The sequence below is a fragment of the Prionailurus bengalensis genome, chromosome A3 (genome assembly GCF_016509475.1).
Source record: "Prionailurus bengalensis isolate Pbe53 chromosome A3, Fcat_Pben_1.1_paternal_pri, whole genome shotgun sequence".
Classification (NCBI taxonomy): domain Eukaryota; kingdom Metazoa; phylum Chordata; class Mammalia; order Carnivora; family Felidae; genus Prionailurus; species Prionailurus bengalensis.
Window position 1 is genome coordinate 3652981 of NC_057354.1, and position 13549 is coordinate 3666529.

General features: G+C 47.1%; 1 protein-coding gene across 2 annotated transcripts in view; it reads right to left on the bottom strand.

The window, feature by feature from the left end:
* Positions 1 to 7240: 7240 nt before the first annotated feature.
* PHACTR3 (phosphatase and actin regulator 3) overlaps positions 7241 to 13549 on the bottom strand; it is a 213032-nt gene continuing 206723 nt past the window's right edge. For both annotated transcript variants that reach the window (XM_043553554.1, XM_043553552.1), the window contains 3 exons: positions 12767 to 12907; positions 10464 to 10540; positions 7241 to 7819 (listed from right to left, as the gene is read on the bottom strand). In XM_043553554.1, the coding sequence (XP_043409489.1) occupies positions 7804 to 7819; positions 10464 to 10540; positions 12767 to 12907 (234 nt within the window). In that variant the 3' untranslated portion in view covers positions 7241 to 7803. The remainder of the gene's footprint in view (positions 7820 to 10463; positions 10541 to 12766; positions 12908 to 13549) is intronic.

Consider the following 13549-nt stretch of genomic DNA (forward strand, 5'->3'; position numbering starts at 1 on the left):
GATAGAAGCGGCGGTTGTATGGGCTTGTGAGTGTATTAAATGCCACCAAAGTGCACTCAACATGGTTAGCTTTAGGTCTTCTGAATTTCACCTCACTTTACTTAAAAATGAAAAACCACCACCCACAAAACCTCTCCAGAGGTGTCCTTTGCACTTTACAACCCACCTTTATAGCGGGACCTAAAAGTCCCCACGTGAGCTGGCCTCTGTCCCTTTCCTCACCCTTATTTCCTACTCCTCTCGTTCAGACTTCAAGCAACGTGCCTTGAACAATCACATTCCTACCTTAGAGTCTTTGTTCCTGGGAACTTGCTGTCCTTTAGGTCCCATGTAAGTGAGACCTCTTCAGAGAGATCTTCCCTCACAATCCTGTTAATGTTAATATCACTCCAGAAATTTCTTTCTTCTTCCCTTCCATAACCCCACTCCTATAAATCCTAGGAGAACAGGAAGCTTGTCTTATTCACTTGTGAACAGTAACTTACACCACTATTTCCAGAACCTAAAAAGTGCCCTAAAAAGCCAGCTTGCAACAATGTGAACAAGTAAGTGAACAAATGTAGCATTTCTAGATAGGACTTTACTGAAACCAGAGAGGGCCAATGTACCCAAAACTCAGACCCTCAAATTTTATGGAGTTGCAGCATTCCCATTAAAATTGATACAAAATATTAGCCAATCAGCCACTTGAGCCTCTGTTAGAGGACACATACTGCGCTCCACTCTAGACACAGATGAGTGAGAGATCAACCCTTTTACTTAAAAATGAAATTCAAGGTAGTGATGCAGAATCCTAGGGACTTCCATTTGCTTGGCCCCTTGGAAGAAATGTGTAGGGGTATCAATTGTGCATAGATGTTATCAAAGAAGAGGTTATATTTTTTTTATGGCTGGGCTTGTAATGTTTAGTTTGGGGAGGTTTTAAAACACATCAGGTCAAAATATCCATGGGAATATTCTAAAATAACATCTAGAGGAAAAGAATTCAGTACATCCCCCCCCCCCCCAACCAGGAATACAGATGTTTATTTTTTAGTGTTTATTTTTGAGAGAGAAGGGGGGGGGGGAAGAGAGAGGGAGACAGAATCAGAAGTAGGCTCCAGGCTCTCAGCTGTCAGCACGGAGCCTGATGGGGGGCTCGAACCCACGAACCAGGAGATCATGGCCTGAGTCAAAGTCAGGCACTTAACCGACTGAGCCACCCAGGCACCCCAGGAATCAGATGTTTTTAATGAGGTTTGTCTGTTGTGCTATCTTGAACTTCAGATACTATAATTTTGGTTTATGCTGCAATAGCATTAATTTTAAATGCAAGGGAGGGGCGCCTGGGTGGCGCAGTCGGTTAAGCGTCCGACTTCAGCCAGGTCACGATCTCGCGGTCCGTGAGTTCGAGCCCCGCGTCAGGCTCTGGGCTGATGGCTCGGAGCCTGGAGCCTGTTTCCGATTCTGTGTCTCCCTCTCTCTCTGCCCCTCCCCTGTTCATGCTCTGTCTCTCTCTGTCCCAAAAATAAACGTTGAAAAAAAAAAATTTTTAAATGCAAGGGAGTTGGAGGGGTGAGGGTTTTCACAGTAATGAAATGCCTGCCTTAACATCAATAGGGCCTTTACTATTCACCTAATAAAATGTGCATTTTATGCAAGTCAAGTACTGTCAGTATGAGATTACAATGAATACTGATGTTTGGGACAGATTTCATGTTTAAGCAATTTTAAGCTTATTTAGAAACAATGTAGCTGTTTCGCTTTGTTCTGTGTAGTTGATTTTTAACATTTTCTATTATATATCTATTTAAACTTAAGAAAAATTAGAGCAGCCGTTGGTAAATTATCTAAAAGACCATACAGGAAATGTTTTAGGCTTTGTGGACCAATAGGAAAATTTGAGTGCCGGAAGCCGAGCTATCCAACCGGCCTGATGGCAGGGCCCGGGCGGTGGACGGATCGGGACTGCAGGGCAGCCTGCCAACAGTAAAGCTTCTTGTACTCCAGCTTTTATGTAATCTTGCCTTAACTAAAGTACCTGGGGAATTATGTGTTGGGGAATTGCCCTCGACAGGCCTCCTGGGAAAAGAACCATTGGGAAAGAAAGAGGGTTCCGCAAGGAGACTGTGCGGCCCTACGTTTAGCCCTTGCCACCCCCTATAAAGACTCCTCTACCCAAAGGAAGGATAGCCTCGTACATTTCCCAGCCAAGGAGGGAGCAAGTGGATTTGAAAGCCCCACTCTGGCAACTAAGGAGCGTATCTATGGGCACAAGTTACTCCAACCCCTAGGCCCACTTGGCCCCCAGGAGGCATTCCAGATGATGACTGAACCTAGTCGGTTAAGGGACAGAATGGTTCATTAGTTCCCAGGTGCATTGTCTCTCTGAGAATGTGTAAGGCGTGGGTTCCTAAGGCCCTCTTGGCCCCCTTCTAGCACCTTGGACCGAGGCGAACACTTTTGTTCCTCAAGCCACAAGTGGTTCAGGGAAACAACTAACAGGTCATGTCCCTGTAACTGTTCCACTTGAGGTGTTGAGAGATAAATGACCTTTCATGAAAACAGCAAGGCAGATGCCTTATAGATTATAGATAAACGTAGATAATGAAAATAATGTAAGAAATTAATAAGCAAAGGGCAGGAGGGAACGTCATGAGAAAATTACATGTTATTCCTTAAAGGGTGATTATACATAGGAACATTTTTAGAATTAGGTAATGCCAGAAAACATAGATGACGCACAGTACAAGGAAATTGCTAACAAATATGCCACGTTTGCCACAATAAAGCGGCCAGTTCAACACACTGCTGTGGTCTGTGTTCATTTTTATTTTTGTTCTATTTTTTTTTTTTTTTTCACTTTTTCGCCGACGCTGTTCATCCTTCGGGAACCCCTGGACCTAATGGAGCAGGACTCTGGCATTTGAGGATATATATAGGTCTTGTATAAACATGTCAAGTTGTAACCGTTTAAAAATGTACGATCCAGGGGCGCCTGGGTGGCGCAGTCGGTTAAGCGTCCGACTTCAGCCAGGTCACGATTTCGCGGTCCGTGAGTTCGAGCCCCGCGTCAGGCTCTGGGCTGATGGCTCGGAGCCTGGAGCCTGTTTCTGATTCTGTGTCTCCCTCTCTCTCTGCCCCTCCCCCGTTCATGCTCTGTCTCTCTCTGTCCCAAAAATAAAATAAAACGTTGAAAAAAAATTAAAAAAAAAATGTACGATCCATTTTTAGCCTGCAGGGCATTAAAAGAAAAAAAAAAGGCAGGCCAGATTTGGTCTGTGGGCTGTCGTGTTTGCAAGACCCCTAGTGTAGAAGAAAACTTTTAAAGGTCAGCGCTCTTCTTTATTATAAATTTCTGTCTTAATTTATCTTACTATTTAACAAAAATAGTGATTTAAGTCAATTTTGCATTAGCAGAGGCTAATGATAATGTTAGTTAACTAACACAGAAGTACGACTTCTTGGTCCTCCTATTTCAAACATGTTAAAAATAAATGATCATTATAGCCAATAATTTACATTTCTTACCTGGATTGCAACTCAACACCATGTTGGTGTAGGTGTATCGCACTTCCTCAACCAAACCGAGCCGTAAAGTGGTAACTATTCCAGAAGAACATGTGGAAGAAAGAGAAATTTTGCACCATTAGTATAGCCAAGCAGAAACGTAAATCCTTGGCTCTACAGACGTTACGAGAGAGACCCAGATGCCACCACATCCTGATGCCACAGAAGGCGAGCAGACCCTCTGAGCGGTACTCGACTGTGCGGGTTCCGTCCAGGGCTTCATTGCACAGCAAACTGGAGGTCCACGGTGACGAACTCGGCTCCAACCTCCGCACAAGGCGTGAGGCTCCCAGCTGTGGGAGGGAGTTCTTCACCCAGGTGTCAACACCACCTGTTGGCCGGTAACCCACTCACGGTTGGACAGTAACCCACCGTCCACGAACTCCTACTCAGTTCTTTAACAGCGAGTGGAAAGTTCAAGAAAGCAGAGAAGGAATCATAACTCCCATGAGGAAACAACGGAAGTAGAATTCTGATCACAATAACACATTAGGAAATAGCAACAAACAAACGTAAGAGCAAGGTGTGAGGTGTTCCCGAGACCGTCTGTGCCACACCGGGGGTCACCGGTGTCACCCGGTTCTCTGGGTGGAAGGCAGGGAATGGACCATTGTCTCAGGGCACACACCTGCGCTGAAATAACACTTTCAGTATATGTATCTTTGAAAAAGAATAAACTGCATTTAGAAGGCAATAATGCACATATAATAGCATGTTTCTAAGAATTATTAGCGTTATGCCACATCCAGCTTTCTCTCCCATTGCCTATTGTCAAGAAAGTGTGATTTTTAGAATTTCCCTGTTCACCTTCTTTAAAGGAGATTTAACAGTTGAGATGAAAGATTTAAAAGTTATTATTCTAAACATAAAACAAGATTGTTTTTCATAAAGCAGTGGACCTGATAGCCAGTAGCGTTTCCATTGTTCAGTCTAACATCATCTAAATATGAGCTAGTGATCTGTTCCTGAGATCACTATCAATAAGTCCACAGAAAAATTAATTTATGGTAATTCACTGTTTAGAAATATTTTCATATGTTCTGTTGGACTGTCAACATGTTCAGTTTCTTATCAACATCTCAGAGGTTTCTTTCACACGAAAAACTGAAAAAAATCTCTGGAAAAGAACTTGGGTAAGTGGAGATTAGAAGCATGTGAGACTAATGATATTATCAATAGAATTAGAATTATCCATTACTGGACTTGAATTTGCTATTAAAGAACTGTGGGTATGTAGCTAAAAACTTGGATTTTCATCTCCCAGAATTTAGACTTGTAATTACCACATATTTCCACAAGATGGACTTCTTGATGTTTAGGATTTTGGGCTCAGGGGGCTTTAGACATTTCAGTTGTCTAAAAATTATTCATGTTGTATAATTTCCAAGCCCCTTTTAATGTTTAAAAGTGTAGTTTTTACAAAGACTTATAACGTACTATTTCTCCTATATTAGGTTAAAACTTGGTATTTCTAAAAGTGACTTAATTTCCCCCATAAAATAATCAATTAATGGTTTTTAAATCTGTTCAACTGCTTAAAAACAGAATTTCTTTAACGACTTCCTGTTGTTACTTTAATAGCTGATCTTATTTTGTAAAAATTAGAACAAATGATTTGTGAAGTCAGTGCATAAAAACCTCATTAATGCCTCCCAGTTGTGGAGAACTGTGATAACTCAGACACTGTATGTGATTGTTATTGAATAAGAAGGCAGATGTGGTTTTTCCCAAGTCTCAAGGCTCTTAAGTACGTACACTTTCTCCTCAAATTTATAGAACACATGTGCGTTTATATACACATCATGTGTATCACCCATTCCGTGAGATTTATACACTGCTTTTTCATTGTGTTCCTCCAGACAGGATAAGAGACCTCCGAGATGGCATACCAGAGCCTTCCTTAGTGCAGGGTGGACACACTCCATTCACAGTTTCAGTTCATCTCTTGACCTCTAGGATAAGGATGTGAACTTCAGAAATACAATTTAAAGGAACAGCGTAGAAGTTAGATACGGTTGCTAAAAATTTTGATTACGGTGAAGATGTCTTCTGGTTTTAGGATATCTTAGAGCCCTCGAGCCTGAACCACACCAAACCCTCCATCGGGTATCCTGTATCTTAACTTTTGAATTTACCCATTAGTTACGGAACTGACTGTACTTGGGCAAAACTACCTGAACACGTGTCCCATCTGCCAAGCCACCTCTAACCAGAGGCCTAGTTTAGCCATCTTCTAAACAGGACCGGTCCCTTCTGCTTTGGGGGCCAGGATGGTTTCGAACAGAAGGACCCCTCTCTGTTCCTCATTTCATAGGAAGTAGGTGGATATTTCTATATGAAAGAGATGGAAATCATAGTGTTACACAATCTGGGCCCCAGCTAATACTTTAAATGGAATAAAACAAAGTAGGGAGCTGCTAGTATGTGCTTTAGAACAGGTTGACTGGCCACAAATAATGGCTTATGAATACAGTAAATATAGGATATGCTAAATACACCATATATATATACATACACATAAATGCTCACAAAAGCATAACCAGGCTTCTGGTTAGAAAATGTTTACATATCATCTCGTCTCACAGGCAAAGAAACTGAGGCTCCTAGAAGTGAACCGATTCGCAGGAGGTGACACAGCAAGTTAAGAGGTAGCTGGAGGTTTGCGACCAACAGCGATTGCTTTCAAAGAGTCGAATTCGACCAACTACCACTGTGTTTGCCAGCAGCCAGGATCCAGCACCTGTCCCTTAGGACAGAGCGCTGCCACGAGGGCCGAGCAGCTTCCACGGGCACCCTACCCGCTTCGGTCATAAAGCAGTTGAGCAGGAGGGGTCGTGGGAAGCAGTGAGGCCGTGTGTGCAGGAGGAAGTCATAGGGGACACGCTCCTGCTCCGGGGCTCCCTGGCGGGCCCACCAGCAGGTAACATTCACCGGATGCATACAACGTGTCGGGTGCTGTTCCCGCATTTAGAAATTACAGCCATGTGTTGAGAGAGAGGGAGAGAGAGAGACAGAGAGAGCGAGGATCTTCCTAGAGAGAAAGTCGGAATCTTGGTGCACAGCGCAGAGCTGGGATTTAAGCCACAGGGTCTGCAGGCTTCTCAAGGCGTGCTCCGAGCCCTGGGCTTCCCGCCTCCCCATGTCTCCGGAGGCTCTCGGGTGGGCAGGCGGGCTCTCTTCTGTGAGGACACTTCTCCAAAGGCCAAGTAAAACTACCTCTCGGGGAACGTTAATTTATATTTATTTCCCCCCCTGGTGCCAACATTCCTTTTTACCTTTGTGCTGGGGTAACTTTCCTCTTTATAATCTCCACTCCATCTCAACCTTTGTCTCTTCTAACGGTTTGCAACAGTGTTTACAAATGCAAACCTGAAGATACCCTTAAAGAGGGCCTCATCTTCATCTCATCTTCATCGTGGTAGAATTTTCCCGCCGAGCTGGTACTTACTTCCAGGGTCATTTCTCTACGATACGTAAACTCAAATTAACTTGACAAAGATAATTCGATTTCCCAAGGCACAAACCACAGACGCTACCAGAATTTACAAAACAAAAGCACACAAAGTTGGCATTCTCTTTTGCGTGTTTGGATTTGATGGCTCAAAAGTAAGAAAACTGGACTTATATCACAGATCTCCGATCTAACACACCGTCTCATCCCACCTCCAAGGAAACGTAAAACCCAGGTTCATTGCCTGCAATAAGTAGTCATTTAATTAAAGAACAAAATTAACAGGAATCAAAATGTTGCAGCTGTATTTTTTTTGTTAGACATTATATAAAAAAAGAAAAGTATAATACAGTAAATAATTTTGTATAACGTGAACTTAAAGAGTTCTCAAATTAACTGTGATCAGAATAAAAATGTCTTTCCAACAGAATACTGAACGTCACTGTGCCGCACGTCCCGTGTCGGGGGCCCGGAGGGGTGCCGGCGCCTGCCCGTCGCCCGCCCTCCGTCTCACCGCAGGGCTGCGAAACAAGGTTCAAAGGCAAAGGACAGTTTTCTTCTGGGAGAGCGACTCTGGGTCCTAACTGGTCCGACAGTTCCTACCCCTCAGACACCAGAGAGTGAAGGCCGTCCCCTGGTTTCTCCTCGTACAGGTGAGCACAGCCCAGACCACCTGCCCGCGTGATCCTGCTCCTGGCGCTGACACAGCAGGGGGTCTGGAGCTGAACTTCAGGAAAGTTCCCTGACGAATGTTCAGTGTTGGTATCAAAAATTAAAGAAAAATTCTTCTCAGAAGAAAATCTCTATGGCCTGTGGAATCTAGGAATTACGAAAAGAGAAAAGAGTTTAAGGCTACCACTTCTAAGTGAAAACGGCCAAAACCTTCCACTATTAAAAGCTGCTCAGACATCCACCATGTAAGACCCAAGGATGGACGTGCTCTGCGTCAAGCAGCGGGGGGCCCAGAGGGCTCCCGGCTCCCAGGCCCACGCTGGGCCCCCAAAGGAATTATAGGCTGAATTCCGAAGACTTCCTAAAACTCCGTTTGAAGGGCTGCCTGCCGAGCCCTTGGTGTGCACAGAAGGCATGAAATGACGGGTGGAACAAACTATTGGAAGTCCTAGTACAGCTGTGGTTTGGTTTTATTCCGGCAGAGCTGGTAACGCGCTTGCGGTGACATTGAACACATTGAAGAAAATCTCATGTGGCTGGTGGTGTTCTTTGAACAGTTTATACCAAGTGCTAGCATGTGGTATATACCACCTTATCCCTGTTTCCTGATGTCCAGGTTTGGGGTTAACTCTTAAAATCCCATCATCTAAGAAAGGCATTCAGGCCTTAGAAGAGAAAATAGATCTCTTTGGTAAACAACCCTTAATAATGTGTAATGAGCAAACGTATTAAATGTTAACATCCATAAGGCCATGTCATAATTGATAGCCTTTTTCTTCAACACAGGGTGATCACTAAAAATAGCTTTGGTTTTACTGGGCACGGTTTATTTCCTAAACATTTTTGAGTGTTTTGAATAGTCAAAACTAAGACGATCTATTCCTGCCAAACATATGCCAGTCAGGGGGGGAGGGAAACCTTAAAGTTTTTTAAACTATTTATTTGTATCACTTTCTCCTGCTTTTGCAACCTCAACTTCCTCCCTCAATATATTCGTCCTAAAACTGCCTTGTGGGATAGAGTTCCATCACACCTGCCTCTGCTCCACAGCCGCACTGACCTTACAGACCGAACGTTTTAAAGAACTGCGGGGCCACCTTGGGACAACCAGAAAAGGAAAGGAGTCCCACTATTTTAGTTTAAGGAAGTATCTACACCCAGGATTTCCATTCTCTTTGCATCTGGGGCTGGAGCGCCTTGAGGCCAAGGGAGAAGTGATACGGGAACTGGTTCAGGTGAAGGCTGGTAGCCGCACACCCACACTCGTCAGGATTAAACAGGAGGACTTTCATCGGGCGTTACGACTCGTGGCCATGCAACGAACATGCAGCCAGTGAGCCAGGGCCACTGCGTCACCCAGAGGCCACCGCATGGCATCTTTATGATAACACGAACACGGAGCGCATTCACCTTGAAGTGGAAAGTCTTGGGTATGGATGAAGGCCAGTGTACTCCCACCGGAACAGAGGTTCCCTGCAGAGGGGGCCTCCGTTAGCTAATGCAGGGCTACGTTCTCAGCACCTGTAGATGCACTTGGCACACGGCAGGTGCTCAAATATGTGAGTGATGGGGAAGCATCAGCTCGTGTTAAAGATGTGAACAGAAATTCAAGCCAGGAACAAGTACCTGGGAGTGACTTCACGGCCTCCTGTCAGTATGGAGGAGTGGGGTTCTGTAGTGGGGACGTCTGGCCTTCACAGGAGGCGGAGTCAATGTGCTGGCAGATTACTCACATTACTTTGAGGCTTTTCTTAAAGGTACATTAACTACTGGGCACCTGGGGGGCTCAGCTGGTTAAGCATCTGACTTTGGCTCAGGTCATGATCTCACAGCTCGTGGGTTCTAGCCCTGCGTCGGGCTCTGTGCTGACAGCTTGGAGCCTGGAGGCTGCTTCGGATTCTGTGCCTCCCTCTTTCTGTCCCTCCCTGCTTTCTCTCTCTCTTTCTCTCTCTCTTTCTCTCTCTCAAAATAAATAAACTTAAGGGGAGCCTGGGTGGCTCAGTAAGTTAAGCCTCTGACTTCAGCTCAGGTCATGATCTCACAGTTCATGGGTTTGAGCCCCTTCTCTGGCTCTGTGCTGATAGCTCAGAGCCTGGAGCCTGCTTTGGATTCTGTGTCTCCCTCTCTCTGCCCCTCCCCTGCTCCTGCTCTGTCTGTCTGTCTCTCTCTCTCTCTCTCTCAAAAATAAATAAATACTTAAAAAAAAAAAGTCCTACTGTTTTGGTTTAGTTTTTTTCTTTTCTTTTTTTTACCTTATAAAACATAACTAAAATATAAATTTAAGGAGGAAGGCACTAAAGGTAAAAACATGGGGCGCCCGGGGGGCTCAGTTGGTGGAGTGTCCGACTTGGGCTCAGGTCATGATCTCGTGGTTCGTAGGTTCGAGCCCCGTGTCGGGCTCTGTGCGGACAGCTCAGGGCTTGGAGCCTGCTTCGGATTCTGTGTCTCCCTCTCTCTCTGCCCCTCCCCTGCTCGCACTCCGGATGGCTCGCTCACTCACTGGTGCGCGCACTCCCTGTCTCTCGCAAAAATAAATGAACGTTAAAAAAAAAAAACCATACATTGACTACTTAAATAAACCCAGGACCCACGGTCTACACGCCACCTTCCCCCAAGCCCACAGGAGCCGTGACCGAGAAGGAGGCGCACTGTCTGTTCAGCGCAGCTCTCGGCAGAAATGCAGGATCCGTTTGCCTAATTACATAGATCTCTGTGGCGTTTTATCTTTTCTTTCTAAAGAACACCGTGTTGTAAGTACCATGAAATCCACACGAACATCTAGAAATCTGACCTTGTCAAATGCTTGCTTGATGCATGGACCTCCATCTCGTTACTTTTGTATTCATTGAGCTCTTTGCGAATGGCTGCCTGAAATGTAAACACAGGACAGGAAGAAGCCGACATAGGAAATTAGTACCCTGGCTGCGGCTCAACAACAGTTCGCAATCCTGGTTGAGTTCTGGTGTTTTGTAATGTAGTTCAAACAAAGAAAAAGAAACCACTTGTGGCCCAGCATTCAGCCTCTTAGCACGTGCACGGCCCTGATGCTGGTGTCCGGGAAGAGGTCAGTGAATTGATTTGCTGTGTCGGAGAAGGAAGACAACGCCCACCACATGTGACAGGTGGCCCCGGCACGTGCTTAGGGACTCCATGAAGTAGGGACACCAAATTCATGAAGGAGGTCGGGCTTTTGGTGGACTTATTTGGAATTCTGCAATTAGATCATTGAGAAGCCATTCTAATTTCAGCATGAGGTCAGGCTTGGTGTCACGTGAAAAACAGTATCGTGGCTACATGTGGGTGGGGGGCGCATCGCAGTGTTTCAGGGCGGGTCCTCAGGCTCTTCCAGCCTCCCCCTGCCCCCTGGGACCGTGCACTCCCTCACATAAACCCTCAGGGGCCAGCTGGGGGCAGGGAGAGGCTCTGAGCCAGGGATCCCAGGGAGCACTCCTCCCGCGCTCAAACCCGGGTGCTGCCAGAGACGTGCTCGCTTCTCCCCTCACCCAGGGAGCCAAGGCTCGGTCCGCCTGCCGGCTGGCTGCACCTGGCCAAGGGGATGCGACACCTGCGTGCATTTACATGTCACCTCACTTATTCACGGTCCGCACGCGGGGAACAAGGAACAATTAGCACGTTCGGCCAACTCACTGGCTGAGCAAATGATTTTGCTCTTCCTAAAAGCTGTAAAATCATGAGCGGCCAGAGGGGATGAGGCTTCAGTCCTGCCCATCCACAGCATGGGACCATGGACAGGAACATACCCTCTGAGCCCGTCCAAATCATCTGTCCGATAGCACCTCCATAGGGGTGATAATGACACATCTCTCACGGGGACTTTCTGAGGATTAAATGAAATAATAATGCCAGACAGGTCGGTTCAGTCCAGGACAGGGCGAGGGTTGGGTGAACGTTCATTCCCTCTGCTCTGTCCCCTAGTGTCTGGGACCCACTGCTTCCTTGCTCTCGTCCTGCACCCAGAGCGTTCAGGTCACACTGCCCTGGAGGCTCCCGGGACCTCACACCGGACCAGTCCTGGACGCATCCAGAGCCTCCTGTGTCTTCACGGCCAGGGTTTTCCTGAGGGCCTCGGCCGACTCCACCCCTCTCTGTCTCACTGTAGCTAAGTCTGTTTAAACCTCTGTCCCCTGCCTCTTTTCCTCCAGCCTTGCCTGCTTTTGGTTCATCCAGACCATAGTTCCTCAACTTCCATACTCTTGACATTCAGGATTGGGGAATTCCCTGTTGTGGGGCCATCCTGTGCATCATGGGCCGTTTAGTGGCGTCCCTGCGTTCCACCCGCTACACTCCAGCAGCACCTGTCACTTGTGACGGCCAGAAATGTCTGCAGACATTGCCCCCTAGTTGGAAACACAGCCACGACCCCAGATTGGCTTTGTGAGACCAACAACGGGGGTCAAAGCACAGGCTTAATTTCCAGACCTGGTGGCATCCACTTTGGTAGGGTCCCCTCTCTAAGGAAAAAAAAAAACACCTCGGGGCAACCTGGCTATTCACGTATGTGACAACATCCCTCACGACCTTGTAACATGAGACCCCTTAATCAGACTGCATGTTTGTATGTGACCATATATGAGAGACAAAGAAGTAAATATATAAAAAAACTATGCCACATGGGGGCACCTGGGTGGCTCAGCGGGTTAAGCATCCGACTTCGGCTCAGGTCACGATCTTGCGGTTCGCGAGTTCAAGCCCCGTGTCGGGCTCTGTGCTCACAGCTTGGAGCCCGGAGCCTGCTTCAGGATTCTGTGTCTCCCTCCCTCTCTCTCTCTGCACCTCATCTGCTCACTCTGTCTCTGTTTCTGTCTCTCTCTCTCTCTCTCTCAAAAATAAACATTAAAAAAACCAACCCTACGTCACGTGGCGTTCGGGGCTCAGTTCTTCGGGTACGAACCCAGCTGAGCGGTGCCGGCACGAATAAACTCAGGAGGGAAGAGCCTGGGTGTCAGGACTCTCTGTGCGAGAACCCCGCTACACCACCATCCAGGCACGAACTCCCTGGCATGTCGTGGCCTGCCCTCATCACGTGCTGCCATACCCCACCCTACCCGACCAGCAGACAGGTCTGCTCTGTACCTTGTCAGCCGCTGACAGTCGTGTCCACGGCTTGTCTGCCCGTCTGTCGTAATCCTGAGCTTTCGCCACCTCCACATAGTCACTGAACCGTATCAGAATCTTTCGGTCTCTTAGCTCGTCAACTGTGGGTCTCTGATTAAGCTGAAATTCAAGATCGTCACAGTTAGCTATTATCACCTGCCAGACCAGCTTTCTCAGGAAACTCCGAACAAACACGTTTCTATAGGGAAGTGGGAAACTCTGCAACCGTGAAGTAGAATGACCCTAATGCCTACAGTCTCCCACGTGAAGGCTCAGATTACACGCTCTTAAATTGCAGCCCCCCAGCACCTTCCCTCAGAGGGGTCACTCCCAGGAGCCTGGCTGCACCCTGTACACCGCGCAGCCTCAGGGGAAGGGCGGCGAATGAATGGCGAGCAAGCTGTACTCCAGCAGCCGCCTCTTCCACTCTCGTTAGAGGAGCTCTTAACAAAAAGTCCCCGACAGAGGGGACGCTGCCACAGCAGACTCGCAAGTCGAGCTCAGGAAGGATATTCGATGGACCTGAAGCCCATGGGTCAAGACGTCGTCGTCATCACTACGGAGCACAGAGAGCCCCCAGGACGCTCGAGTTCAGACACGGTCGGCACCCCGAACCAGATGGGACTGTGCAGCTGCTACCCAAGCTGGCCGGGGCCAACTTCACCCTGGCCGTGTGCATCCCTGATACACAGCCCGGACGCCAATAAGAAGTTTCTGCCATCAGGAGCTTCTCGACAAACTGAATGTGCCAAAGAGCGTCAC